The 27,503-nt window shown below is 46.1% G+C and overlaps 1 protein-coding gene across 3 annotated transcripts in view; it reads left to right on the top strand.

Moving 5' to 3' along the window:
- Positions 1 to 19,336, top strand: part of Myom2 (myomesin 2) — a 65,157-nt gene extending 45,821 nt beyond the window's left edge. For all 3 annotated transcript variants that reach the window (XM_041674015.1, XM_041674016.1, XM_041674017.1), the window contains exons 22-37: positions 708 to 864; positions 946 to 1,052; positions 1,833 to 1,877; positions 2,254 to 2,390; positions 5,029 to 5,173; positions 5,273 to 5,332; positions 6,594 to 6,661; positions 9,334 to 9,447; positions 9,617 to 9,704; positions 10,450 to 10,488; positions 12,241 to 12,346; positions 14,707 to 14,870; positions 15,118 to 15,154; positions 16,519 to 16,541; positions 16,886 to 16,941; positions 18,572 to 19,336. In XM_041674015.1, the coding sequence (XP_041529949.1) occupies positions 708 to 864; positions 946 to 1,052; positions 1,833 to 1,877; positions 2,254 to 2,390; positions 5,029 to 5,173; positions 5,273 to 5,332; positions 6,594 to 6,661; positions 9,334 to 9,447; positions 9,617 to 9,704; positions 10,450 to 10,488; positions 12,241 to 12,346; positions 14,707 to 14,870; positions 15,118 to 15,154; positions 16,519 to 16,541; positions 16,886 to 16,941; positions 18,572 to 18,883 (1,658 nt within the window). In that variant the 3' untranslated portion in view covers positions 18,884 to 19,336. The remainder of the gene's footprint in view (positions 1 to 707; positions 865 to 945; positions 1,053 to 1,832; positions 1,878 to 2,253; positions 2,391 to 5,028; positions 5,174 to 5,272; positions 5,333 to 6,593; positions 6,662 to 9,333; positions 9,448 to 9,616; positions 9,705 to 10,449; positions 10,489 to 12,240; positions 12,347 to 14,706; positions 14,871 to 15,117; positions 15,155 to 16,518; positions 16,542 to 16,885; positions 16,942 to 18,571) is intronic.
- Positions 19,337 to 27,503: the final 8,167 nt, after the last annotated feature.

Genomic DNA, 27,503 nt, shown 5'->3' with positions numbered 1-27,503 from the left:
CGTCCTCTTCTTCTTCCTCCTCCTCTTCCTCCCCCCTAAAGATTTGTTTTTATTTTATATGTATGAGTGTTTTGCCATGAATGTGACTGGTGCTCTCAGAAACCTTCTAAGAGGGCATCAGAACCCTTTGAGCTGGAGTTACGGATGGTTGTGAGCTGCTAAGTGGGTGCTAGGAATCGAACCAGTTCTGAAAGAGCAGCACATGCTCTTAATGGCTGAGCCATCTCTCTATCCCCAGCGCTAGCTTCTAAGAGTTGTATTCTGAATATCTGGTGTCAGACAGCAGCCCTCATTCCCCAGAAAACAAACAAACAAACAAACAAACAGAATAACCGAGATGGAGAAGGAAGAATGTGTGGGAGCTATGGAGTAGTGTAAACATGACAGTCCAGGTTATGGTCTGGGGGTGACGGGTCAGTCCGAGAGGCAGTCTTGGGTTTCTGCAGTGTTGGAGAAGAAACCAGTAGAAGTTTGAGGACACAAATAGCATCAGCTCAGCCAGCAGCTGGCCTTGTCAGCCAGCTCCCTGAGGGCTGCTTGCTCTTCTAAGCCTCTCTGGTCAATTTTGGACTGACATTAAGTAAAACTGATGATGCAACCACTCTCAAACAAGCTTCCACCTGGCTACTGCCAGCCGCTCTCTAGAAAAAAGAATCTTGGGGACACAGTGTTCCTGAGGATCCCTCCCTTCCTCTCATCCCTAACAGGCACCAAGGAGATCAGCGCTGGTGTGGACGAGGAGGGCAACATCTACCTTGCGTTTGACTGCCAGGAAATGACAGACGCCTCCCAGTTCACCTGGTGCAAGGCCTATGAAGAGATTGCCGACGAGGAGCGGTTCGAGGTTCAGACTGAGGGCGATCAGTAAGTAGCCAGCCAGAGGCTGCGGACCTTTGGCTTCCACAGGCAGAGGTGACTAACCCTCCCCTTTCCTTTTCCTTTCAGTTCAAAGCTGTACTTTAAGAATCCAGATAAAGTGGACGTGGGGACGTATTCTGTATCTGTCAGTGACACGGACGGTGTGTCCTCCAGCTTCGTTTTGGATGAGGAAGGTAACGTCCTCCTGACACAGGCTGGCCATTCCCAGCTTTGTCATGCTTTCAGAGATTGGCTCTCAAACAGAGAAAACACATTTGGTCGGGAAGAAGGCTGGGCATGGGGTTTTCTTACGAGCCAAAATCTCTTTAGAAATTTAGCAAATGCAGGTCTTCTCACTGCCTCTTTCTGTCTTGGAAAGTTTCCCACAGGCAAGCAGAACTCAGTCTTTCCAAGGGGCCCCCTCCCAGGACAGCAGTGTTGGTTCACCTCCACCTCAGTATGGCTCACAGAGGAATCAGTTTATTATATGTATACTCAGTGATGTGAAATTAGCCTTGATGTTTGTCTTAGTTAGGGTTTCTGCGGCTGTGAAGACTCCTTGACCACTGCAACTCTTATAAAGGAAAACATTTAATTGGGGGTGGCTTACAGTTCAGAGGTTTAGACCATTGTCATCATAGTGAGAAGCATGGTGGCATGCAGGCAGACATAGCAGCACCGGAGAAGGAGCTGAGAGTTCTACATCTTGTTCTACAGGCAATAGGAAGTAAACTGTCTCATTGGGCATGGCTTGAGCACACATAAGATTGCAAAGCCCCATCTGCAGTGACAATTTCTCTAACCAGGCCACACCCACTCCAACAAGGCCACACCTCCTATAGTGCCAATCTCTACAGGCCAAGGTTTCAAGCACACGAGTCTATGGGGGCCAATACAATCCAAACCACCACAACGTTGTTCATAGACTTCTGAATGCATGGGTCAAAACTGATGAAGTTTTTTCTTCCTTTTAGAACTTGAGCGTTTGATGGCCTTGAGCAATGAGATAAAGAATCCCAGTAAGTAATCACCTGGTTTCATACTGGCATCTGCAGATTCAGGAGGAGGGAGGGCCTTCATTAGACTTATGATCATCTGCTTAGGAGAAATATGGGCTTATGTTGTGGAAACTTGCCTGTCTGTTCCTAGTCCAAGTGAATTGTCTGGCAGAGGTCATCTCCCAGAGTCACCCCTCAAACTCTGACCATGTCCAGAGAGCTTCAAGAAACTCATCCAACAGGAGGCTTTTCACATGGTTCTCACATCTTGCTTCCATGATCCTGGGCAATACTCCATGGCTCACCTTGAAATGTTTAGGAACTGGGTTGGTGTTGTCTTCCAGTCTTAGCTGTCCATCTGTTCACCACTGACTTACGATTTCTCTTCCTCCTGCAGCAATCCCTCTGAAGTCCGAATTAGCTTATGAGATTTTCGATAAGGGTCAGGTCCGCTTCTGGCTCCAGGCAGAGCACCTTTCACCGGATTCCAGCTTCCGATTCGTTATCAATGACAGAGAAGTCTCTGATAGTGAGGTGAGTTCTTGGAGTGAGCTATGGCTCAGAGAGAGCTGGGTTTGCTGGTCTGGGAGTGAGCTAAAGCTTAGAGAAATCTGAGTTTACTTGGAAGGTTCTCAGAGTTCGTTCCCACCCTTTCAGAAACAGGAGTTCAGAAGGTTGACCAGATGGCTCAAGGTTGAGGTTCTCACAGTGCTCAGAGAGTCAGTCTTGGTTTGGTACTTTACTGAATGAGCACTAGGCCTTTGTTCTATTTTGTGTGTGTGTGTGTGTGTGTGTGTGTGTGTGTGTGCATTCACTTGTGTTAGTGGTTGAGGTGTGTGCATGCTTGGCACATGTGAGTATTTTTCCTCAGTCATCTTTCCCTTTTTGTCTGAGACAGGGTCATTCATTGGTTTGGAATTTCATCAAATATGCCAGCGTAGCTGGCCTGCAAGCTTACAGAGATCTATCTGTCTGCCTTCAATTTTGCTATCTCTGGGCATATGCTACCATGTTGAGCTTTTTATGTGGGTTCTGGGATCCAAACGCAGTTCCTCATGCTTGTGAGGCAGGAACTTTACTGAATGAGTGAGTCATCTTTCTATATTTTTGATTATGTGAAAATAATCTTGAAATTACTACAGCCCTCATTTTGCACTATGGAACACTTGAGAAGTCATTAACTATATTTAGATATATTAACCCTTGTCTAGTTTATAGCATGCTGGGGAACCCAGTCATAGAACAAATCTATTTTTGATGGTGTTGCTTTTATTCAGGGGTGAGTTAAGTGTATCATCTATTGGTATATCCCTTTTTCCACTAAATGCTCAGTGTATGTCTTTGGTGCTTAGCCACCTAGTCCAAAATTCCCCATTCCGGTATTCACCACACACCTATCAACTGGGAGCTGGAACTGAGTGCCCACCCATGTCTGTGGGCAGCCCAATCTCTTCCTATTAGCTTTGCTGTCTACTCTCAGGCTGGTCTTTATGTCTGGTGGTATTGGCAAAACAGGGCTAGATGAAGTGTATCGAACAGAAATCTTGGGATGTCAGGACCATGTGGTGTTTTAAATCACGTGATCGAGTCAGTCTGTCCCACGGGAGCCATGCCATGCTTTTAGAAAAAGTAGAGGGCAGTTGGATTTTGTGGGCTGTAAACGGCCGAGTGCGTGCACACTGTGTGTGGGATGGTACTCCCTGATCAAGGCGAGGGGAGATGTTTTCTAGGAAAAGAAGTGGAATGTGGAGTGATTGCACATTATTCGCTGAGCATCTTTTGATTAACATTCCCTGCCTGCCACAGAGAGCGACGATGCTGCTCCAGAGCTAATCCTTTGGAGTAGGAGTGCGCCATTTCATGTCTTTAATTAGCAGCCCACAGGTGACGTTCACGTTTGAAGACCGATGCTGTTTTTGTGAAAGTCACATAAAACCCTGTATTTATGGGGCTCGTAAAATCACAGAACTTCATCTTGCTGCATCAAGATGCCTAATTATTTCCTAAAGCCTTCTCAGATACCACAGTGAGGGAGCTGAGGGAGCTGGAGAGCCTGCTGTGTCTTCAGGCTTCTGGCTGGTGAAATTCATACCTGGGATCTTTTAACTAGTTAGAGTGGGTTCCAGCACTTCTGGGAACGGATGGTGAACTGGTGGTGATGTCACACAGATACCGACCATTTGTTGAGCAACATGAAAGTTGCTTTTGATAATTCAAATGTCTTCATCTGAAACTAGACAGATATGCAAGGGCAGGAGCAACTCGCTGGGCTCTTATACTTCTAGTCTGATATGGTGGCGACTCATTTCAGTCGCATCTGCATAGTTCCTGTCATTAACATGTTCCAGAAGGCTCTACCTCAAGACTAATCGGCAGGCTGGTGCCCCTTTATTGCAGCCTTTCTTGAGAACATAGATATACCTGTCTCTTCTTCGATCTCCCTTTGAAAACACCCAGTGATGTTATACAAGTATGGAACATGTGGCTGACATATTTGGAAGCAACTTTGAATTTTTTAGTCGTTTTTTGAATGTTTATTGGATATCAAAGCCTGAGGAGGGGGGCAGGCTTTAGCCATTTACAACCAAGAGGCTGTTTACAGTTCAGGGGCTGAAGCTCATAGCTACGCACTAGGGAACTTCCTGTCTCTCTTCCCTTCCCAGAGGACAGTGGTTTCTTTTGGGTTCTTGGTCTACCCAGAGGTATAGTTGATAACTTTCTTTCTGAGTTCCTTTGTGTCCCCCCAGTTCCTTCAGAATGGTCTCAGGTCTGTCTTAGTTAGTCTTCTGTTGCTGTGTAGAGACACCATGACAGCAACTCTTATAAAGGAAAGCCTTTAACTGGGGGCCTGTGTATACTTTCAGAGGGTTAGTCAGTGATCATCATGGCAGGAAACAGATGGGCATGGCACTGGAACAGTAGGGAGAGAGAGAGAGAGAGAGAGAGAGAGAGAGAGAGAGAGAGGACTCACCTGCTGTGGACTTTTGAAACACTTCCTCTAACAAGGCCATACCTCCTAATCCTTCCCAAACAGTTTCACTCCCTGGTCATTAAGCATTTAAATATATGCACTGACTGGGGGACACTCTCATTCAAGCAACCTCGAGGTGTAACTTCACTATGGAGAAGCAGTTTCATCACGTCATTCTCTGTGTTTTCTTCTGGGTTCCAGACTCACAGGATTAAATGCGACCGATCGACAGGTGTGATTGAGATGGTCATGGATCGGTTTACTATAGAAAATGAAGGGACCTACACTGTGCAGCTTCAAGACGGAAAGGCTAAGAATCAATCCTCATTGGTGCTCATTGGAGACGGTATGCCACGGGGAGCGTTTCCACATGCCTGCCAAGCATAGTTAAAGGGAAATCCCTTTGAATCAAGAGATATTTCATCTTTCTATCTTTCTTGAATAGCATTCAAAGCTGTCCTTGAAGAGGCTGAATTTCAAAGGAAGGAATTCCTCAGGAAACAAGGTAGGTGGTGGCTCCCTCACACAGCAGTAGCACGAGGTGCAGACCTGACTTTGTAACGTGTCTCCAACAGACCCTGCATCTCACAGCTGACTCCGAAGACACGTGGGATGATCGAACGTTAAGCAATCCTTTTAGCTAAGGAAATTAGGGGACGCCTCTGTCTTTGGCCCTTTAGGGGTATCTTGCTTATATTCTTTCTTGCTTCTAACCTTGACTGACCCTGGATATATGTTCATAATTTCCTATGACTCACCTTATCAGGAAGCGGGCCGTCTTAACTAACCCTGCACCAGTGACTGACTAGTCCCTGGCCCCTGCAGCTTGATAATCCTTCCCAGCCCCTTTCTTTCCATGGTCCTTTGCATGGCACATGTTGATAACCTCACACAGAAGTGGTAGGAGCTCAGGTTAGCCAAGTTCCCATCCTCTTTCTGCCCAGTATAACCCTCTGGCCGTGTCAGATGGACTTCTCTGGATACCCCCATCAAAGTGTCCAGATGACGCCTTATATGGTTTTGCTTTTACCACAGGTTTTTCTAAAAATATATTTTTAATTGAAATAATATTATTTCACCTTCTGTCCTCCATTTATTCCCACCAATGCCTCCTAGGTGCCTTCCTACTGGCCCCCTCCACAAGCTAATTTAAACAAGACATCAATTGAGTTCTAGCCTTATAAAATGTATTAATATAAAACAATCAGTACATGAGTCTCAAACCTGGTTTATGTTGTTGTGCTGAATGAGAAAATAGTTTTATTAGGAGATAGCTTCATGCTTATTTCAGCAGAAATGATTGATATTGTTGAAAGACACACACAGCTCCATCCCTGATGTGAACTAACAAGTGTCTACAAAGTTGCGAGGTCACGTTGCTTTGTCTTCCTTTCACCTGTGCTAATTCCCATCCTTTAAAGACTTTGTCACTGTGCTGCTCAGTGTTCAGTCAGAGGCAAAGCCCAGGAAAGAGACTAAATATCGAAAGAGCAAATGACCCTATGTGCAGTAAGGAGGGGACCGTGTCCTCCCACTGGGAACAGGGGGCTCAAGAGAGATTTAGCTCTTAGGCAAGCTGGCTTCGAGACTATGAGCCATACCTTGGCTTTACAGGTCACAGCAGGTCCCTCCAGCCTTTATGTTTATATATCAAAATATAACAGACATATTAAAACACATATACATATGTATATGTAATATTTACCTTAGCCGTAGGTGTCTATACATGTAAATTCTTATTTTAGAACTTCATCCTTTCCCCACAGGCCCTCATTTTGCTGAATATTTGCACTGGGATGTTACAGAAGAATGTGAAGTTCGGCTTATCTGCAAGGTGAGAGACCCAGTGATTTCCCCTTTGTGTTCCTTGTGGGGAGGCTGGCTAGGGAGCAGCTGTGGGGAGTGAAATGGGTGGCCGAGGTTTAGGTGCAAGAAGAGACTTCAGGGTCTAGTGAACCCTGTAGACGTAGATGGTAAGTGCCTGTCCTTCCTTCTTCATGGTGCATTAGTGCTGTGACTTTCAAAAGAAGATTTAAGGAGGTAGCTTACTAAAGCATAGTCTTAGAATGTTAATAGTGGCTCCAAGAGAAGACGCGTCATGAAGACATGTGTATGCCATGCTGTCCACATGGCACCATCAGGGACTAAAAGGCATATTTGGGGAATGGTTACTTATGTTTGTTAATAATTCAGTAAAGAAGCTCTATTTCTAAGTTGTATTTTAATCAACAAACCTCTAATTTATTGAGTACCTGCCTTATATGTCACTGTGAAAGCGTTGGGATAAATGATAATAGTGCATTATTTTTGTCCTTAAACTACTTACAGACTACTTAAAGCCCAAGTAGGAAAGATGAAAACAAACAGGCTGTTTCAGCAAGGTGGGGCTTCAGGGGTCAGAACAAGTCCAGGTCCAGGGAGTGAGACCACAAGCAGGAGTTGAATGTCATCTTTAACCACAGTCAGAAGACAGAGCCAATGTTATGTGTGTTATATACAACAAGAAGCCATGGAGCTATATCAAGAGGGCAGTGCGGTGGCTGTGGGGTTGTAAGAAGGGTTGGGTATGATGGTGGAGCCTGAAGTACTGGCATTCAGAGGCAAGATGCTAGTCCTTTACTGAACAATGGGCTTTTTTGTGCACGGGCAGAAAAACTGAAAAAAAAAAAAACATCAGTTTTCTCAAATGATCACCATGCATGGATAGGTATGTATGTCTATAGTGAGCATTATAAAGCTCAGCTCATCAGGAGGTCAGAGGTCAGGCTCAGGGACGAGGAGGGTGACTGATGTTCTGGTTCTGACCACAGCACCAGGACAACCTGGTCTTCCTGTATCTTAAGGACTAGGGGCAAAAATGTGAGGTTCACTTCTTGGGGGCTGATAGCATCCAAGGGCTGTGTAACTGCACACAAATATTTGAAATTACGTCAAGTCCCCTGATCACAGATCTGCACAGTCCAGTAGACACAGGTATTAGGACAAAGAAATAAATCTTGAAATCAGTATTTTACAATCTCATGCATTCAGTTTGCACAATCATGTCCCCATAAATGCTGCAAATCACCTTCCTGAATATCTTTTCATTCAGTCATAACTGTGGCAGGTGATACTTCTTGATTTATTTATGTGACAAAATACATAGGGAATAGTATATATTAGGGTATACTTTCACTTTTATAGAATAGCATTTGAAAACAAAAGAAATATTCAACAGAAACCTCAATCACAACAAGAAGAAAGTGTGTTGGGAGTTTGTCATTCTCTAGAGCAGAGTGATGGGAGAGCAGTGGCCCTTGGGTATGTGCAAACCATGTGAGCAATGTCTGAGGAACTTGCTTCTTCACGTCTCTTTGCACACTCATGCACACATGAGGCACCTGAGTGTTCCAACGTGGCAGAGATGAATTGCAGGGCCAGAGATGACATGCAGGGGCTGCTACGGGGTGAGACCCCTCCACCCACATGGCACCAGGATGGAGGCTGTTTAGACACCAGATTGAAGGGCACTGGAAAGTCTTTGGCTTCACACACACAGAGTTCAACTATCCCCCTGATGAGCAGAGTAAGCCTAGAGACAAGGAAGGACGGCAGAGGCTGGCATTGCAGGGAGATCCAGCCAGAGCAGACCAGGAAGTTACTATCCTGTAACGTATGTTCTATCATGTTCTGTGCTGGGGTGAAGCACTTCCAGGGTGGCTGGTCCATGGTCCCCATGCATTCCTTAAACACGTGATTGCCTTCTCTGTATGAGGCTGTCTTTCAACGTGGGACTAAAGTAGGCAAAAGTACCTGCGGTATGTGATTTTTCTCGCGTCACTGGCGACAACACTGCATATAGCTGCTGTGGAAATTCCAATCACATGGCCAATCCTACGACATAATGTTCCATTGCTGGCATTCCCTGTGTGGGGGTGATGGGGATGCAGATTCCTCAGCCTCCTGGAATCCAATGTCATCCAACACCTGCCACACAAAGTAGAATATCGTCTTCCTGAGCTAGCATGTCACCCACGCTAGTGTGAGCATGGTTCCTCGCCATCAGAACCCTGCAAACCTTAGCTTCTAAGCCAGAGGCTAGACTGTGAGGAATTCCCATATAGGGAAGCTCTCTGTCCTGGTGCCATCCCTATGTGTTCATGCGCCTCAATATCACACTTTTAAAGAGCAGGCACCCAGTGATCTAAAGAGCTCTAGGAACATTTTAAGAACCAAAGCAGTTTGCTTGGGCCTCATCAGCGACATCTCCTATTAAAGGAGAGATTTTCACACTTACTGACTTTGGCGGTCCTGTCGGTGGCAGCTATGAGAGCTTACTGCTTTTAGAAGACCATTGATAAATACATTCGCTGTTATTAGAAGTGCCAGTTCTTCCACGAGTCCCCCCGCTGAGCCTGTTGAGGGTAAAAGCTGGTGTTTTCTTTAGGTCTGGGGTTGACTAACCCTGAAGGATGTTTTTTTTTTCTCTTGAACCATGGCAATTCACTTAGGACTTCTGTTTTGCAGGTCGCAAACACCAAGAAGGAGACAGTTTTCAAATGGCTCAAGGATGATGTCCTTTATGAAACCGAGACCATGCCAGACCTGGAGAAGGGGGTCTGTGAGCTGCTTATACCAAAGGTACACCGCAGCCAGAGAAAAAAATAGCGCTCTCCGTAGCTTGTCAACTTGGCTGTGCCTCCCAGTTTGCACACTGATTTCCTATGCTTTGCAAGGAAAATGGACTAAGACAACATCTTGTCTCATGGTGTTTATTTTGCATGAATATGGAATGTGGTTTTTTTCCTAGTTGTCTAAGAAGGACCATGGGGAATACAAAGCAACCTTGAAAGATGACAGAGGACAAGATGTCTCTATCCTGGAAATAGCTGGCAAAGGTAAGATGGTGCCTTCTTTGTCTTACAAGGATAAGGGTTGTTGTGGAGCCGTGTCCACACACACCCTGAGTGTGTGTGTATTTCACCGACCAGGACTCTAGTCTGTCCATGGGACGGGGGGAGGGGCGCTGTGAAAGAGTACTCATGAGTATCTGTAGCTGTGTGCGTACCAGTGACTACATTTTATCCATGGAATGAAGGGTGTCAGGGAGGTGGGGTCACACACACCCTGAGCTGACAGAGCTCCATGCTGTCCACGGAATGGCCCGTGCTATAGAAGTATCCTCATGCACAATCTGAACTGTGTGCATTTCTCCACTTCAGTGACGCTGGGTAAGGAAACCAGATTGTCCTTTGTCTGCATTAAGAGTTTCTTCACAGTGTTAGAGAAAACGCACAATATCACTTTGGGCTTAGATGAAATGTCACTTCACTCCCTCATCAGAAGCCGCGTTTGATTCCTTACAAATGCCGTAAAGATGATTGAAGCTCTTAGGAAGTTATTCAATTCCATGTACAGTTGGATTTATGTCGAACAAAATGTTCTTGTCCTGTGTTTAAAAAGCGAATAGGTTAGAAGGATTTATGGCACACATAAGCCTTTTATGGACAAATATTACCATTTTAGTGTTTCATTTTTCAAATGAGGATCACAGTTTCCTGTGTCAGTTTAATTAGACATAGAAAATGCTGTTTTCTGTTAAAGTCACGGCCAATGATGGTGCATCGCCTTTCTCTCTTCCAGTCTACGAGGACATGATCCTGGCAATGAGTCGTGTGTGTGGTAAGTAAAAGTCCCCGAGGTTTCAAGTCTGGTTGGCTGAAGCACCTCTGTTTCCTAGGGTGAGCACTCATGCCCCAGAGGAAACTGATGGCTGGGGTGTGCCCCTGCCTGGCCTTGGGCTGGTGGCAGGAGAATGACTGGCGACCTGCCTGCTCCGTCCTAGCTCTGCAGGGTGATTACTGGAGCCTGCGTTCAGCTTCAGAAGGCCCTGCTGGCACTGCCCAAAATTCACCACTGTCAATTTGCCTTTGCCCAACCTGGGCAATGGTGTTGTTCAAAAGTGCTATTAGTCTTTCTTAAAACACAGAATAGTCATAGTGGATATTGAACACTTAGACTTCATAGTCTGTATATTGAGCAATTTGCCTTTGTTTAGAAACTGGAAAAGCAAAAACACCGCTTATAAATGAGCAAATAGTAGCTTTCATGGTAAACGTTAGTGATCCGTTACTCCAGACTCTCTAGATTTGAAGGCATGCCCAGACTGTGACCCACTGGCCACGTGTGACTGGACAAAGTCAAGGATAGCTACACAAGTGGCCCAACACAGAATCAAATACCTACCTGTGACGTCATGAGACCTTCTGGAATTTCCTTCCCTGCCGCTCTGTTGTGAGGCTCTCCAGTGTGAATTTTGTGTCTGACAACACCGTGTTATAATGTCAAAAGATTAGACACATCAGCTGGAGAATACCCAGGTTAAATTTTCTGATCACGTAACCAAAATCTGTGTGGGCAGGTAGATGACCAGCTAGCTGAGTCAGGACTCACCAGAACCCATATCCTCTCTACCGCAATTGCAAAGTCCTATGCTTTCCCAGAATTCCCTTCAAAACCACTGTTTGCATACCTTTAATGCTTTTGCAAGCACTCCTGTGAGGTAGACCTTTTTGCTTTCGTTTAGTGAAAGGGACCTGGCTACATTTTAAAATGAGGTTCCCTTGGAATGGCTTTCAATGAGTCAAACACTAACCCATGGGTGTGCAAGCTGCTTGTAAGGTGAATCAAGTCACTTGAAAAATGGCTTTGCCCTCACACTCTGCAGGGCTGGTTTGTATTAACTATCTCATAACGTGCTGGAGGGCCACCTGCCAGTGACAGGTTGGTCACATGTGGAGAGGCGATGAGTGCAACAGACTGGCCTCACACGATGCTTCGGGAACTCCCGGTTCACTCCATCAACCAAGGTGGACGCAGGCATCTTTTATGGGGAGTTAGGGGCGGATGGAGAGCAAGCACAAAGGTCTCCATGTGACTAGATCCCCTGGCATGTGTGTGCCATTTCAGGTGGAGAGGAGTGAGGTGCAGGTGTCTCCAGGAAGGAAGGTTGTGGCTGTGTCCTCCCACTCTGGCTTCTGCTGATTTTTTCCCTCCTCCCTCCTGTATGGGTTTTCTGTATCTCTTCAGACTTGGGTCAATTAATATAGCAGGTTTCATAGCCATTGTCACCAAGATTGATTCTTTCAGGCAAGCCAAAGTGCTAAGGGCCAGGTGTGGATTACGTCTGAAAAGCTTCATGTGTCTTTGGTCGTAAGCAAAGGGCTTTTCACAGTGCTCTGGCAGGGCAAGTGTACTTCTCAGATGAAAGCACGTGACATGGAGGGAGGGAGGAGCCTCCGTGGTTATGACAGGAATGAGTATCAACTTGTGGAGTGACGTGCCGGTACTGTGGATGGATGTGTCTTACTGTTGGGCCATGGGCCTGTTCTGCCTGTTTCTCTGAGGTTTAATCTAACGTATTCTTATCTGCAGGAGCCTCTGCCTCACCACTGAAGGTTCTCTGCACCCCAGAGGGCATCAGACTTCAGTGCTTCATGAAGTATTTCACAGAGGAAATGAAGGTCAGCTGGTATCACAAGTGAGTATGAGAGCTTCTGTCCATGACCGCAGCAGCTCATGGCTCAATGTGGTACTCTTGGCAAACCACAGGCCATGACCCTGTTCTCAGCTATTGTGCCAAGATTTGGCTGGGTGGGCCATGGGGCAGTGAGTCTGGGCAAAGGAGAAAGAAAAGGAGTGTCAGAAGGTGTCCACAGTGGTTACCAATGGCACCTGTACTCAGAACACATTCTCCTCGTAGTGAGAAGAGCAACAAGGGACCAGTGTTTAGAGTCCAAGGTCCAACTGTAGGCAGAGTTTTCCTGTCCCACAGCTGCTCTCAAATAGACATACCGAGGCTTATATTAATTATAAATGTTTGGCCAATAGCTCGGGCTTATTACTAACTAACTCTTTTATTTTAAGTTAACCCATATTCTTTATTTATGTTCTGTCACATGGCAGTACCTTTATTAGCATAGCATGTTTATCTCTGCTCCCTCTGTGTCTGTGCCTGTCTCCTTCCCAACATTCTCAGTTTGGCTCTCCCGCCTACTTTATCCTGTTCAACTATTGGCCAGCTTCTTTATTAAGCCAATCTGAGTAGCATTTCTTCACAGTGTACAAAAGGATTATTCTGCAGTATCCAACCTTTCAACTCGTGGCTTTCTCACTAGACATGTGTAAGAAGACAGGGAACCCAGGGTAGAGTAGGAACCTGTGTCAGTTGGTGACATTGGATCCACAGACCCTAATAAGAAATCCACAGAATGCAGACTTAGGCATGGACAATTGTTCATTGCTTTTAAAAAATGCCAAGTCATACATCACCTAATGCAGAAAATGCCACTTTAAATAAAAGGCTGGAAATTTATCCAGCACAAACAGAAATGTTCTTTGGAAAAAGGACCTTGTTTTCTTGCTGGAGGGTGAAATTAATGTACTGTGTAGACATGGTAAAGTTCAACAGTCTGAGGCTTGACCCCTTCAGATGTCGAGGAATCCCAGCCACTCCAGGGATGTCTTGCTCTCATCATAGGAAAAGCAAAGCTAGCAAACTTTTACCTCAGGCTGTATGTGTTCCCCCAGCTCGGGAGTCTTTGCTGTCATAGTTTCGATTGACTAACAGCTTCCCTTAATCTGGGTGGGCTCCAATTACCTGCAAGAATGAGATGCTTTCTGTTTTCTACATCTTACCTTTTAGAATTCTTAGACAGGGTGGGAGTGGTGTTGAGGTGAAGGCTTCCCATGGATTCTCTCCCACTCTGGGTAAGGCTACCAGCTGCCATGACCTTGACAGGGCTCTCTATATTTATAGTGTATTTGAGTTTTAGAGACAAAGAAAATGACATCTCCAGATTTAAGGCCCACATTGAGTAGCATGTGGCAGAAGAAGATTGAACAGGCTACAGGAGTCATTGTGTATTAAGGGACCGTGGCCAGTGGCTCACACAACACTTGAAGCAGGTTGCAAGTCCCTAGGTGTGGTGAATGCTCTCTCCCTCTGACAACTAGGTACACCAAACAGGTTGACTTGATAATGGGTGAGTGTAGTGTAACACTGTTGATTTGGAAGACAGCAACATTATTGGATGCTTTAGTCTTACTTACACTTCCAAAGCTGGGATAGAACACATTAACCATAAAATTTATTATTCGTTCACTGTAAGGGTGCAGTGAAACCATGCTGGGGGCACCCAGCTCTGCCACCATCTCCAAAGCCTTCACCTTGTACAATGGAATGCTGTCCCCCTTGTATGCTAGCTTTACTCTACTCTCTGTTGAGTGCAGCAACTCTGGCAATTATAGACACATGCTTGTCCTCTCGTGACCAGCTTTTTAAATGCAGCATACTGTCCTCAGAATTTATGCATGTTGTAGCATGTATCAGTTCCCTTCTTTTAAAAAGGTAGGTAGTATACCATCCCATGGACAAATCTTTAATTGTCTATTTGCATGTCAGGGCCCATGTGGCTGTCCACACTGCCCATTGTGATTAATGTTTCTGCAGATGTGAGTGTCAAAGTGTCCATGTCCACGCTTTCAGCTATTTTGAACATGCACCTAGACACAGAAACGCTGCGTCAGGCCATATGTTCCCTGCTTAATATTCTTATGAATGGCCATATTAAATCAAGTATTCTGAAGTCCTTTAAGTAGTAATCATTTGGCTTTGGGAGTTTTCAGGCCTGAGTTATTAATGTACTTAAGTTTAAAAAAGTCAAAAAAAAAAAAAAACCCAAACCTACTACACCATTGGCATGAGCAAGTGAGTAAACAGTTCCCAGCCAGATGTAAGTGAGCAGACCAGGCCCGGCACACTCAGACATGCTAGCGTCCCCTCACAGGTGTGAGCATGAGATCTGGAGGTTAACTGAGCTCACCCATGTTGCACTGTAGAGAGGCTAAGATCTCATCCAGTGAGCACATGCGGATTGGAGGAAGTGAGGAGATGGCATGGTTGCAGATCTGCGAGCCCACGGAGAAGGACAAGGGGAAATACACTTTCGAGATTTTCGACGGCAAAGACAACCACCAGCGCTCACTGGACCTCTCGGGACAAGGTATGAGAGTTCCCTGTTGCTCATCACATTCCTGTGAACAGCCCATGCAGATGCTGAAAAGAAAAGGGAGCCTTACGTAATCCATTGACGTCATGACTTTCACCTAGAGGAAACGACTTAAGAAAAATCAATTTATTAGCTTGACTACCCCTCAGTTTCCATCTCGTCAGCTAGCTAGTAGAGCGTCTGCGTTGACGAGAGTTAAACATGTGAGACCGTGACTGACCTATGCAATGTTTCCTTGCAGCTTTTGATGAAGCCTTTGCCGAGTTCCAGCAGCTCAAGTAAGACCCACAGCTTGTTGGCATCATTTCTGGTTGGGGGCGGGGCTCTCGCTTGGGTTCATTCCGACTACATTCAGGGTCATCCAAAAATGCCTTGCTGATTCCAAGAATGCTCTCTTCCTGGGATGGAAATAACAACGGAAGAAACTCGATCTGTAGCAGGGCAACCGTTTTCCTACACTAGAAATGCATTGTGTATTAACTTCCTAGGGCCAGCCGAACCCTGGATTACTTTAAATGATTAAAGTGATGGATTTCTCAAATTGTCATAATCAAGTGACACGTGATGCAGAGCTTGTTAAAGAATGCTTCAGGTTTTCAAATGAGTTTCTGAGGTTTAGGATATCAGAGCAGAGGACAGCCATTGGCTCCTACTAAGTTATACAGGATGCCTTTGGTGAGGGGATGTATGACAAGTCTGATAAATCAGAAATTGACAATTTAACAAGATGCCGAGCGTCCAGGAGATGGCTTAGTCAGTCAGGTTCTAAGGACCCCATGTTTGAAAAAAGAAACTGGGTACAGAAGGGCACACCTGTAATCCAACCACTGGGAAGCAGAGACAGGAGCATCCCTAGGGTTCCTGGCCAACCAGTCCTTCCAAATTAGTAAGAGAGAGAGAGAGAGAGAGAGAGAGAGAGAGAGAGAGAGAGAGAAATCACGCCTCAGGAAACCGAGGAAGGTACTTGATATCAACCTTTGGCCTCCACAAGCACACACATGCACACCTGTACACCTGTATCAACCAGCACACACAGGCACAGACACACGAACACCTAAAAGTCTCTAATGCAGTCTGGTGAATTTGTTGTAAAACCATGAGAGTCTGCATGCTAACCTTCCTTTTCGTTTTAGCATGCTCCCCAACTCCAAATGACCAGAGCACGATCCCTCTGCCTGGGTACAGGTTCTGCACCCTCAGATCCAACCACAGTTAAAAAGCAAAACACAAACAAACAATTAAAAAACATTGCAAGGGCAGTGTATCCCTGCAGGCATATTTCTTGTCATTCCCTAAGTAATAACCGTGTAGGAACTCTGCACACAGTATTTACTCTGCTGGGTATCGTAAGTGACTAGAGATGATTGACAAGACCCGGGAGGAGGAGTATATGTTGCACGTAAACTTTTTTGCATGTAAACATAAACAACGCCTTTTCATCTCGGGGACTTGCACATCTGTAGATTTTTGTATCCTTGGGGCTCGTTCCTCTGTGGGACCAATGGGAATGCCTGTACCGCTACGTATCATTAGGCCTGCCTTCTTTATTTGCTTTTGCTGCGAGCAAACGTCTCACGTGCTTTGGTGGACCTTGTTTGGTAGCTTTTCTTACACCCTTCTCTCTCCCTCTTGTGGTTTCCAGGGCAGCTGCATTTGCGGAGAAGAGTGAGTACTTGTGGGCTGCAAATGAGGATGGGTGGGGGGAGGTACACATTTCACGTGGTTGAGTTAGGGGATCAGAACGGCAAACCTGCTGGCCCCAGGTTCAGTGCACCCTGCTACCAAGTGGCCCAGATACCAAGACTCTCTCCCTCATGAGGTGTTGCTCTAGGTGCAGTCTTTGATGTGACCACAGAGCCAGCTAGTCCTTGTCCGCGGCCCCTGCGGTAGCTTTCTCCACCCAGATCACAACTTTCTGTGTGTCCTCTGTTGAGGTTATGCCCGCCCTTCCCTGTTTCCACCTTGGCATCACTTGGTGTCAGCCTCAACCTGGCTCTTTTTCATTATAGATCGTGGCAAGGTGATTGGTGGCTTACCTGACGTGGTGACCATAATGGAAGGCAAGGTGAGAGCAGACAGTTGGGGACACGGCCGGGATGAGTGTGGTGATGCAGGGTAGAACTCAGCTGTCATCTTGGGGGGAGGAATCATCCCCCAGGCAGCTTGCCGGGCACTCAGAGCTAACTCCCATTGTGCTGTCAACCCCTGTCCTGAACCCCAGAGGACTTCTGCAAACAGAGAGGTGGGATAGCTTAACAGTCATGACTGGGGTGCACTTCAGTGGTAGAGGGTTTGATTAGTGTGTGTAAGTCATTGGGCTTCAACCTCAGTACTGAGAAAAAAGAAAAACAGCAGCAACAACGTCAAAAGCCAGCGTTGCGAGTACTCAAACACCAGGCAGGTTGCGTGACTCAAAGACTTGGTACAAGGGGACCTTGGGGTCCACAGGGTCTGATATCACCTGGCTCAGGGGCTTCTCTGAAGGAGGTGGTGGGCCAGCTCCCCCATCTGGGGTGAAACTGAGAGCTACCACTTTGAAGACAAACAGTCACAGTTTCTTTAATAGTGAAGGGAGAGAAAAACTTTGCTCCAATTTCCAAGGTCACTCTGGAATCTCTAATTGAAGTTTTAATTTGTCTCCCATCAGTAGAGTTATTGATATCTAATTGGCACTTCTGCTGCACGATTCTAGTTCAATGTCACAGGGACATAGGTACTTGAAAGGGCTTTATTAGGCCTAAATGCAAAATTTATAGACCTCCTTTTAGCAGTCAGCGAAAGCATGGGATGAAAGCCCCTGAGATGGAGCGACGGTGACATCACAAATGATGTAATTGTGAAATTAACAGTCACAGGCTGCAAGGGGGCTGAGCCCAGGCAAGTGTGGAGTTGCTGCATCTGGGTTTGGAGGTGTAGACACTATATTCTCAGGACTTTCCAGAAGAACTGGGGAGACAGACCCCCTAAGTCTAAATGTAAAGGAAGTAAGAGCCAGTACTTCTCTTAGAGAGAAAGTTGGGGTTCAGCTCCCAGAATCCACCCTGGGTGCCTCACAACTTCTGATACCTTCAGTTCCCAGGGGATCTGACACCTTATTCTGCCCTCCACAAGCAGCTATGCTTACAGGTACATCTCCATACACAGATGGGCAGGAATGCACAGAAATAAGAATAAAAACAAACACACTTAAGGGTCAAACAAACAGGGTCAGTGGAATGATAATAGCGCTAATCCATTTTCCAAGTTTACACCCCCCCCCCCCAACTCAGATTAGAACTTGGAACAAGTAGAACCATTTCACAGGTTTTCCTTTGGCCACACCTCCCATAGCACAGGGCTCCTCTGCCCCCACCTTTCTTTGGAGCCTGTGTCTATGAAGGGTGGTTGATAATAAATGATCAACAGGTGCCAGTAGGCACGACTGAGCGTCCACCTTCGGAGAGGAACATGGCCTTCTTATTCCTCTTTAGATTAGTACTGGAAAATTCCATACATGCGTGTGGTGTGTCTTGATCAACAGGTGCCAGTAGGCACGACTGAGCGTCCACCTTCGGAGAGGAACATGGCCTTCTTATTCCTCTTTAGATTGGTACTGGAAAATTACATACATGCGTGTGGTGTGTCTTGATCATCCCCTCACCCCATCTCCCACTCCTGTTCTAACTGTCTTTCTTCACCCCGTCTTCCCTCCAAAGACCTTGAACCTGACCTGCACAGTGTTTGGGAACCCTGACCCTGAAGTGGTCTGGTTTAAGAACGACAAGGACATTGAGCTAAGTGAGCACTTCTCCGTGAAGGTGGAACAGTCCAAGTACGTCAGCCTGACCATTCAGGGGGTGACGGCCGAGGACTCGGGCAAGTACAGCATCAACGTGAAGAACAAATACGGAGGCGAGAAGATCGATGTCACGGTCAGCGTGTACAAACACGGGGAAAAGATCCCCGATATCTCACCTCCCCAGCAGGCCAAACCCAAGCTCATCCCAGCCTCCACCTCCTCTGAGTAAGGGGATACGGTGTGCCCTGGGCTGGAGCGACAGCAGGGACAGTTGGAAGTCTTAGGATGTTGTATGCATTGGGGGGATGGCGGTTCTGAGCAATAGCACCTGTGATGTGATGGGTGACTGCACGCCAGGCATTTGATTTTTGCACTCTGTGATTACAGTTTTATGTGCGAAGGGAAAGGCAGTGTTTCTACAAGGCTGACAGTCTTGGTTGATTCCAAGAGTAGAGGGCAGTGCAGAGTGAGCTGAGAAAGAGCCGCTGACATGTCCAGGGTCAAGGCCATGTGGGGTGATGCTCAGATGTTTCTAGCATGTGGTCTGGGCAGCCATTGCCATCCTGAGGGGATGGCGGGGCATGCAGGACACATCTCTGGAAACCCTTCGGAGGCTCTGAGCATGTTACTTGGGTTGCCTTTTTTCCTCTTGCTTTAGGCTAATAAAAAAAAATAAAAAGGCGTTTTTGCTGTGGTTGCTGTACCATCCTACATACCTACGTGTTCCCATCTTGGCTCAATAAGTTTCTCCGGCTTTCACGCTCCTGTGGCATTTGGATTATGGCTCTCCTGCAGCTTCATCCATTTATACAGGCACAGAGAAGGACCCTCAGTGAAGAATCCCGAGATGTTCATTCCAACAGGTTCTCAGACCGTCGATTTAAAGACTTTTGTAGAGGAAAGCAAAATTTTGGTGTCTGGCATCGCTCTGCTTTAGGATACTAACTAATCAGGCAGGGATTCCCAGGGGAAGGATCCCCTCATTGGAAAGAGCATTGTCATATTCTCCGAGGGAAAACTAAAGCCTGGCTGAGTGCGGACCTGCTTGGGTGAAGTTGAAAACTGCACAGGGTGAATATAGGCTTCCTGTACAAGAGGCCCAAGTTTTCTGCTATAAAAGTCTTCACCTGCCAGTATCATAGTTGCTTTGTAGTACAAAGAGCTTTCAGGGTTAAGTACATTTTATCTCTTTGGGTCATTAAAATCTGTATTAGTTGCTTTTATTGTTGCTAGAACCAAATACTTGACCAGAGTAACACCAGGAAGAGAGAGTTCATTTCGGCTCACAGCTCCAGGGGACAATCTGCTATGGAGAAGGGATGGCTTCAGGAGTCTGAGGGATCTGGTCTCAGTGTGTGCACATCCAGGAAGCAGAGAGAGATGAATAAATCCTGATGCTCAACTCATTCTGTTTTCAATCAGTCTAGGACCTCAGCCTACACAAGAATGGTGCCTCCCATATTTAGGGTGGGTCTCCTTACCTTGGTTAACCATATCCAGAAACTCCCTGTTGAGAGGACCAGTATTGGCACAAGACATCCCAAGACCAAGTTCTCAGAACAAAGGGGCCCCTTACAGCAAACACAGACTCTTCTCTAAGAGATGTTTTAACCCAAGAGAGTCCGCACATGAATGTTAATGACCTAGAAAATTAAAAACTGCAAATAGATTCAGAAATTAAATTTCATAGAGTGCACATGAACCATAATGATGACCAAGCAGATGTCTGTGACAAGAAAGGACAGAGATGGTTCATCGCTGGGAGAGGTTGCTTATAGAAGCTTTTGAAATAATTCCAATGATTCTTGACTTGAAGGTGTATTTATGTCCATGTCCACGGAGGGCTGAGTCCTTTCCATCTTCTGGAGAATGCTTGTTGTCCACAAGGGTAAATAGCAGTCAGGGAGAGTATGTGCTGTGCGTGCCTGTGACAGGGACCATCCCCCCATCTCACCCCAGTGTTGTACTCCTGAAATTTGACATTGAAATTTATTTCCTGGCAATGCTAAAGCATGCATGGTCAGCTTGCATATGGTGGTTCTGTTGAACTTGTCCTTATTGGGTTTCATGGTCTAAGTGGATAGAACCACTGACTAGGTCTCTTCCTCAAGAGGGCGCCAGATCTCATTACAGAAGGTTGTGAGCCACGATGCGGTTTCTGGGAATTGAACTCAGGACCTTTGGAAGAACAGGCAATGCTCTTAACCACTAAGCCATGGGGCTGGAGACATTGTACTCCTGGGTCTCCTCTAAATGGAATAAATTAATATAAGAGTTAGCCAATAAGAAGTTAGAGCTAATGGGCCAAGCAGTGTTTTAATTAATAAAGTTTCTGTGTGGTTATTTTGGTTCAGGGCGGCTGGGACAAACAAGCAGCCTCCTCAAACACATCATACTGTGGGTGGTGTCACCCCTGGGTTGGTGGCCCTGGATTCTATAAGAAAGCAGACTGAGTGAGCCATGGGGAGCAAGTCAGTAAGCAGCACCCTCCATGGCCTCTGCATCAGCTCCTGCCTCCAGAGTTCTGCTGTTTGAATTTCAGTCCTGACTTCCTTCAGTGATAAACAGCAGTGTGGCAATGTAAGCCAAATAAACCCTTTCCTCCCCAAGTTATTTTAGTCATGGCATTTAGTCAAAGCAGTAGAAACCCTAACTAGGACTTCAGGGAAACAGGATCTTTTGCTTTTCCCTTTGTGGCTTGAGCCTTGTCCATACTTTTTTTTTGAGGTGTCTATTTAGATCCTTTGCCTGTTGTTGATTGGGTTATCTGTTTTCTTGCTATTGGGTTCCATATATATATATATATATATATATATATATATATATATATTAAATATTAGCCTTTCACTATGGATGCTTTGTCTCCAAGGCACAGGCAACCGAGGCAAAACCAAACAGGATTGCATCAACTGAAATCTTTTGAAGACAGGTTAGCTGTAGGTGCTTTGAGATGACGTGGGAGATCCTGGTCCAGACCAATGTATGCCGCTCTCCCTGTGTTGTCTTGCCATAGTCCTCACTACCTGTAAGTCTGTGCCCACTTTCAAGTTGGCTTTTCTGTACAGTGTGACCTACAAATCCAGCTGTACTCTGTTTGTGAGCCTTGGTATTCTCAGTGCTATTCATTGCAATGGCTGCTCTTTCCTTATCTGTTCCTGGTGACTCTGTCAAAGATCCACTGATCATCATTATGGGGCAAGTTCATTGTTTGTTTTCCAGAACCCTGTGCAGCTGGGACTTCTCCCAGACCTCCCCTGTGTTTCCTTAAATCTCCTAAGAGTTAACTTCCCTTCTGACCTTATACTTGCTTTGTATAGTTTGTTTTGAAAATGAGGTTGGGATTGCACTTTATTTCTTTATTTGTTGCAGTAAAGCAAGGACTTTGTAGGCACAACAAGGCAATAATTACAACAAGACCAGTCAGACCTACGTCTTCACGGCTGTGTGATAACCCTGACTTGATGGACTCAGGATGATCTAAGGAACAGTGTTCCAGGGTCTGGGAGGCCTTTTTCAAATGTGATAGAGGAGGGACGAGTCACCCTGGGAGTATGTTGTGCCATTCCCTGGGCTGAGGTCCTGGATTGAATAAAAAAGAGAGAGAGTGGGGTGAACGCCAGCACTCACTGCCTGATTCCTACTCTGGATGCCACATGACCCGCAGTCTCAGTGGACTCTCTCCCTCTCCTGCCACGATGGACTCCTCTCAAGCCATGAACCAAAATAAATCCTTGAGATTTCAGGGTTTTTATTATTGTTATTATCATCATCATCATCATCATCATCATCATCATCAAAGCAACAAGAAAAATAACAGATTAGCCTGTTGAGTGTGTTTGTAGATAACCTTTGCTTTTCCTGGGAACCGGTCACAACACCTGGTTTTAGATAGCCTGACATTTGGGGCGCACACCCACGCCAAACCCACAAGACGTGATTCTGGGGTAGGGGCTGCACATAGTGAGGCCTGGGATAAGCGGACCATCATTGGCTGAGACTAGGGCAAAGGGGGAGGGGCTGGCTAAGCATCTTCTCCCAGAGCCGGGTCATCTTATTGCCCACCTCATCTACAGGAGAGAGACAACTGCATCAATGTTGCCAGCCAGTCTCTCAGCTGTGGCTTGGAGCGCAAGTTCACAGGAAGCTGGCTTTGCTGGGTCTCTCAAGGCTGTGTTAGATTTCATTGTACAATTTGCTTCACATACAGGCTCAGACGTATTCAGACGGATGTTATTTTCTCAAAAAAAGCCTTTTTATGTTGTTTTTGTTTTTGTTCATGTGCATGTACACATGGCACACGTATGGAGGACAGGGGAAACATGGCATGAGCTGGTTCCCTTCTCTATGCTTTTATTTATTTTTTTGGAGTTGTAAAATAGTGGCACCCTCAGACATGCTAGTTTTTAGTCTATAAAATTCTTGTTTCTCAATTAGGCAAGTGGAACCCACCGGCTAGCCTTTCTGTGGTCATTCCTTAAGTAGCCACTAGGTGGCAGTGAGACACTCAATTTTAGCTACCTGGTGCAAACCCATCACTTAGAGAATGGAGATTGTTCAAGGCATTAGACTTAGCCCAGCAACAAGGACAGGTCTGGCAAATTACTGTTTCCAGGAAATAGCAGGCCGTTTGGAGGCAATAATACAGCGTCTTAATCTTCACGTGACTCACACTGGAAGGAATAAAACACACCTTGTGAGATATTTCAAGGCTCACATTGCATCAGCCAAGCCATAAAAGTGTGTGATCTATCTCTGCATTAAGTCTGGGGTGTGAATTTTAAATATCCCATGTTTCAGAGAGTCACGACAAAGGCGGCAGGCTCCCTCATTTTTCAAAGCTGTAAATCGCAACATTGGAATTCTTCCTGTTAGCTCTGGACATGGCAACACTATCACACAGTGATGGGAATTGAGTCAGGACTTCCTGGGCCTCTGGGGACCTGTGAGCCCAGGAGTCCTTCTTTGCCCTTCAGCGTCTCTGCCTATGGATCGCATCTGGGAGGGGCGGTACCCAGAGGACCAGAACCCCAACACCCTCCCCACTCTGTAACGATCAAACACAGCTAACTTGGCCATCTTTCACAAACATTTTAATTGATTCTTTGAGTTAAGTAGCGAGTTGGATGAAAGATCACAGATGATAGTCTCATTTTTCACGGGCGTCAAGTGGATTAAGTTCCTATTTAGACTCATTTCGCCTGCAGAACTGCGGCCATATTTTTTAACCAGAGCCTGTTAAAAGGGTTCATCAGAGTGTAACGGTGAAGGAGCACATTCAACGGTAGGTTGACAATTATAAAAGAAGCCCGAGTTCCCCTAATGGTGTGACTCCAAAGAAGTCACCGGTCGCTTAGTACCCGACATGACCTGCTACCGTCAATTGCATTGGTCTCTCTGCTTGTGTTCTGATATAGAGGCTCTCCTACTTCTCCAGATGTGCAAACGTTGTTTCTTTCAATGCTGTAAATACACGATCAGCTCCCAGCACAGGGATTTTTACCCCATAGGCAGCCTTACCTAGATGACATGTCTTCTGTGGCTCAGTTTTTTTATCTGTAGAAAGCGGAACCGATGCATCTTAAGCTAAACCACATCCTATACACAGGGATTCTGCTCCATGACCTTGGACCCCTCTAACACACCCTGTCCCCCCCCAGCCCATCAGTGGACCTCAGTAACTGTTCTGAATGCTGCGTCTTCCCTCCGTATTCCCGTCCAGTGGCTCTTACTATCCGATGCTCAGTGGTTTCTAAGGTATGTCTCGGACCTGCTGTGGACTGAGATGGACTAAGGGCCGAGTGTGGCTGCCTGGCCATCTCCTGGCTGCCTGTCCCAGAGATGCTCCATAAGAATAAGCTGTACTTGGTTCCTACGCCAGCAGCAATGGCAACCCTTGCCCATTTACCTTTTCTTTATGTTTCTCCCCATGTCCTAATTAAACCATCAAAACCGGGCCACCATGGTGGTAAAGAATAACTGGTCCCTGGCTTTCACAGGATAAAACAGATGATAAACAGTTCAGGTTTGACCATAGTAGGCAGGTTGGTGATCTGCATAAGGCTGACTCGGAGGAGCCATACCCATAACAAAGGAGCCAGCAAGGCAGAAGCCTCAAACAGGTGCCTATGTGGGTTTTGAAACAGTGGAGATGACCCATGGGCCTACAGCAGGCAGACATGTCTAGAATTCAGGAGGGAAACAAGACTGTCTTCTGCCAGTTATGGCACCATGATTGCAAAGGCCTGTGCAGATATGCTGGCCTGTTGAGGCCCAGGGAGGGTTATGTGGCAGGAAAGTACTGAGTCTCGACTGTGGAAGACTTGGGGAGGCTGTTTTGTGCAGCCAGAGGTTTGGAGCCTAGTGGTCTGGCCAGCAGGGCAGGATGCAGAGCTTTCAGCCACCTAAGGAAATCATGTCCTCTTGCTCTGTTTTGGAAATGTCCCTAGTATTTTCTCAAAGGGAAATAAACTCGCAGGCAGGTTCATGTTCATGCCTTACCTTCGAAATGCTGAGAAAGAAGAACAGATAATAGAAGTCCTTCTGTGTCTGCTACACTACTTGCTTAAAGAGCGCTTGTGACAACACCCACCTCTCCTCTGTGGCTACCTGACTCAGTCTTTTGGGGAATAAAAAAACCAGTTCTGCCTCTGCCTAAGGGGTGAAGGCAAGCCTCTATTGCATCAGCCATTCTCAGCACGAGAGACAGCAAGCAGAACGGTCCTCAGTACCAAGGTAGCGTTGTCTGGAATCTCTGCTCTGCACACATTTGAGCAATGTTGAAAGTGGGAGGTGGGCACCGTTTCTTACAGCAAAAACTGGCTTCATCAGTTGGAGATATCAGACTGTTGTGTGCAGCCCAGAGGTTGTTTGGTCCTGTTCTGTGCCCAGGTGAGTTTTGTTTGTTACTGTCCACGAAGAATTCTCCAGGTGAGACAGTCAGCGTGGGTAAGAAGCTCGGGAGAGGACCTGCACGTACCAAATCTGTGTCAGGTATTTAGTGCTCCGGCCATAAACCCAGGACACGAGAGCCTTCCACCAGCTGAGTTCCTGAGAGCTGTTCTCTAGCAGGTGGGCCCAGGCTGTTCATCAAAGGTAGCTGAGCAAGCCCGTGGGAGCAACGGTGGCTGCGTTCCTCCATGGTCCTAGCTCCAGGTTCCTGCCTGAGTTCCTGCCCTGACTTCCTTCCCTCAGTGATAGATTGCGATGTGGAACTGTAAGTTAAAAATCAATCCCTTGTTCCCCAGGCTGCTTTTAGTCAGAATGCTGTAACACAAGAAGAGAAAGAAAGGCTCCCTCGCCCCCGCCTCCTTATGGGTCTACTTACATTTTATAGTTTTATAATAATCTCAATGCTTGGATATGGGCTAGTGTGTACCACACATGCACACATACACACGTGTGCGCACACACACGCATGCATACACATGCACACACACACAAAGTTGCAGTTAAAAACTCGCCCTTTTTGCCTTCCCTTTCTTGATTTTAGAATTTGCTGCATTGTACCTGAAATTGACATGTAAAGTTCTCTTACCCATTTTGTCCTCTGATTTCATGTGTGGCTCTATTATTTTCCTTCTGAGAAAGACACGTGCTATTTCATGTTTTTTGACGTTGAAAAGAGCATTAACTGAGCAGTATTGCTGGCATCTTGGTGAGAAGTTTCTAAGGTGCAGATATGACAGTGGCTGGACGAGCCTGCGCGCTTCACCAGGTCTTCCCGATCTGCTCTTGGAGACGCTGTTGAGTTGAAGTCGTGGTCTGACAAATACAGAGTCCCTTTGGTTTCTCCTGTTTGGTTGCAGATGAGAGCAGGGAAAGGCTCTGGTTAGTGGTGTGTTCTATCACCCTCCTCCTACGTCCGTTCGGATGACTAGCAAGTTTGCTTGCCTTCTTCAGGCTAACAACCATGTTGTCCTCAAACAAATATTTTTCAGTTCGCATAAACTAAAGTTTTCATTTTTCTTTTCTTTTCTTTTTTTTTCAAGACAGGGTTTTTCTATGTAGCTTTGAAGTCTGTCTGGAGCTCACTCTGTAGACCAGGCTGGCCTTGAACTCACAGAGATCTGCCTGCCTCTGCTTCCTGACTGCTGGGATTAAAGGCGTGCACCACCACCACACAGGAAATTACATTTTCCTTGATGCATCTGTGAACTAAATCGCCAGGGTGATGATGGGGAGGAGAGGTGTGTCTCAGAGCCAAGCATGTGGCGGTGGCTACTCCCTGTGCTTGCTGCAGGTGACGCTCCACAGGATATGCTTGGGGTGGGTACCGCCAGTCATTTCCACCAGGGTTTATGGAAAAACCACTTTTCTTAGTTGCTGCTTTCCCTATGTGACAGTGAATCATGCTTATGAATGTCCCAATGTCAAGCCGTTCTTGAGGTCCTAGAGCAGGTATTTGTTTGGACAGACTATATTTACAAAGAAATGCCACCAGATCATTCACAAATACTAGCAACGTTCATGTGTATAAGTCCCATATCGAAAGCTCAGTCACTGCTGCTCGTGGACATTAAGGACAGATCACATCTTCCTTGAAGTTTGGTAGACGTCGTATTGTATGGAACTTACATTCTTTTGTGACTTGCTCCCACAGAAGCTTGTAAAATAGTTGAATGTTTATTTCAAGACAATTAGAATAACATTTGTAAAGTCCTCAGTTTGTATAAGTCTGACAAACTCGTACTTGGATCTCGTGGTCTTGTCTTGTGCTTTAACGTTTTGTGTTCTCCTTGTAGTTAAACATTTAAAAGACTTGTGCTACATGGTCTGTAATCATGGTTGCCAATATTTGGGTTTGCTCGTTATTTTCAGAAGCCAGCATTTGTTCTTGTCTTCCATCCTCA

The sequence above is a fragment of the Microtus oregoni genome, unplaced genomic scaffold (assembly GCF_018167655.1).
Source record: "Microtus oregoni isolate MIOR12 unplaced genomic scaffold, Mior012 000024F_ref0000369, whole genome shotgun sequence".
In the NCBI taxonomy this organism is placed as follows: Eukaryota; Metazoa; Chordata; class Mammalia; order Rodentia; family Cricetidae; genus Microtus; species Microtus oregoni.
This window is presented reverse-complemented; position numbering and strand designations above follow the sequence as displayed.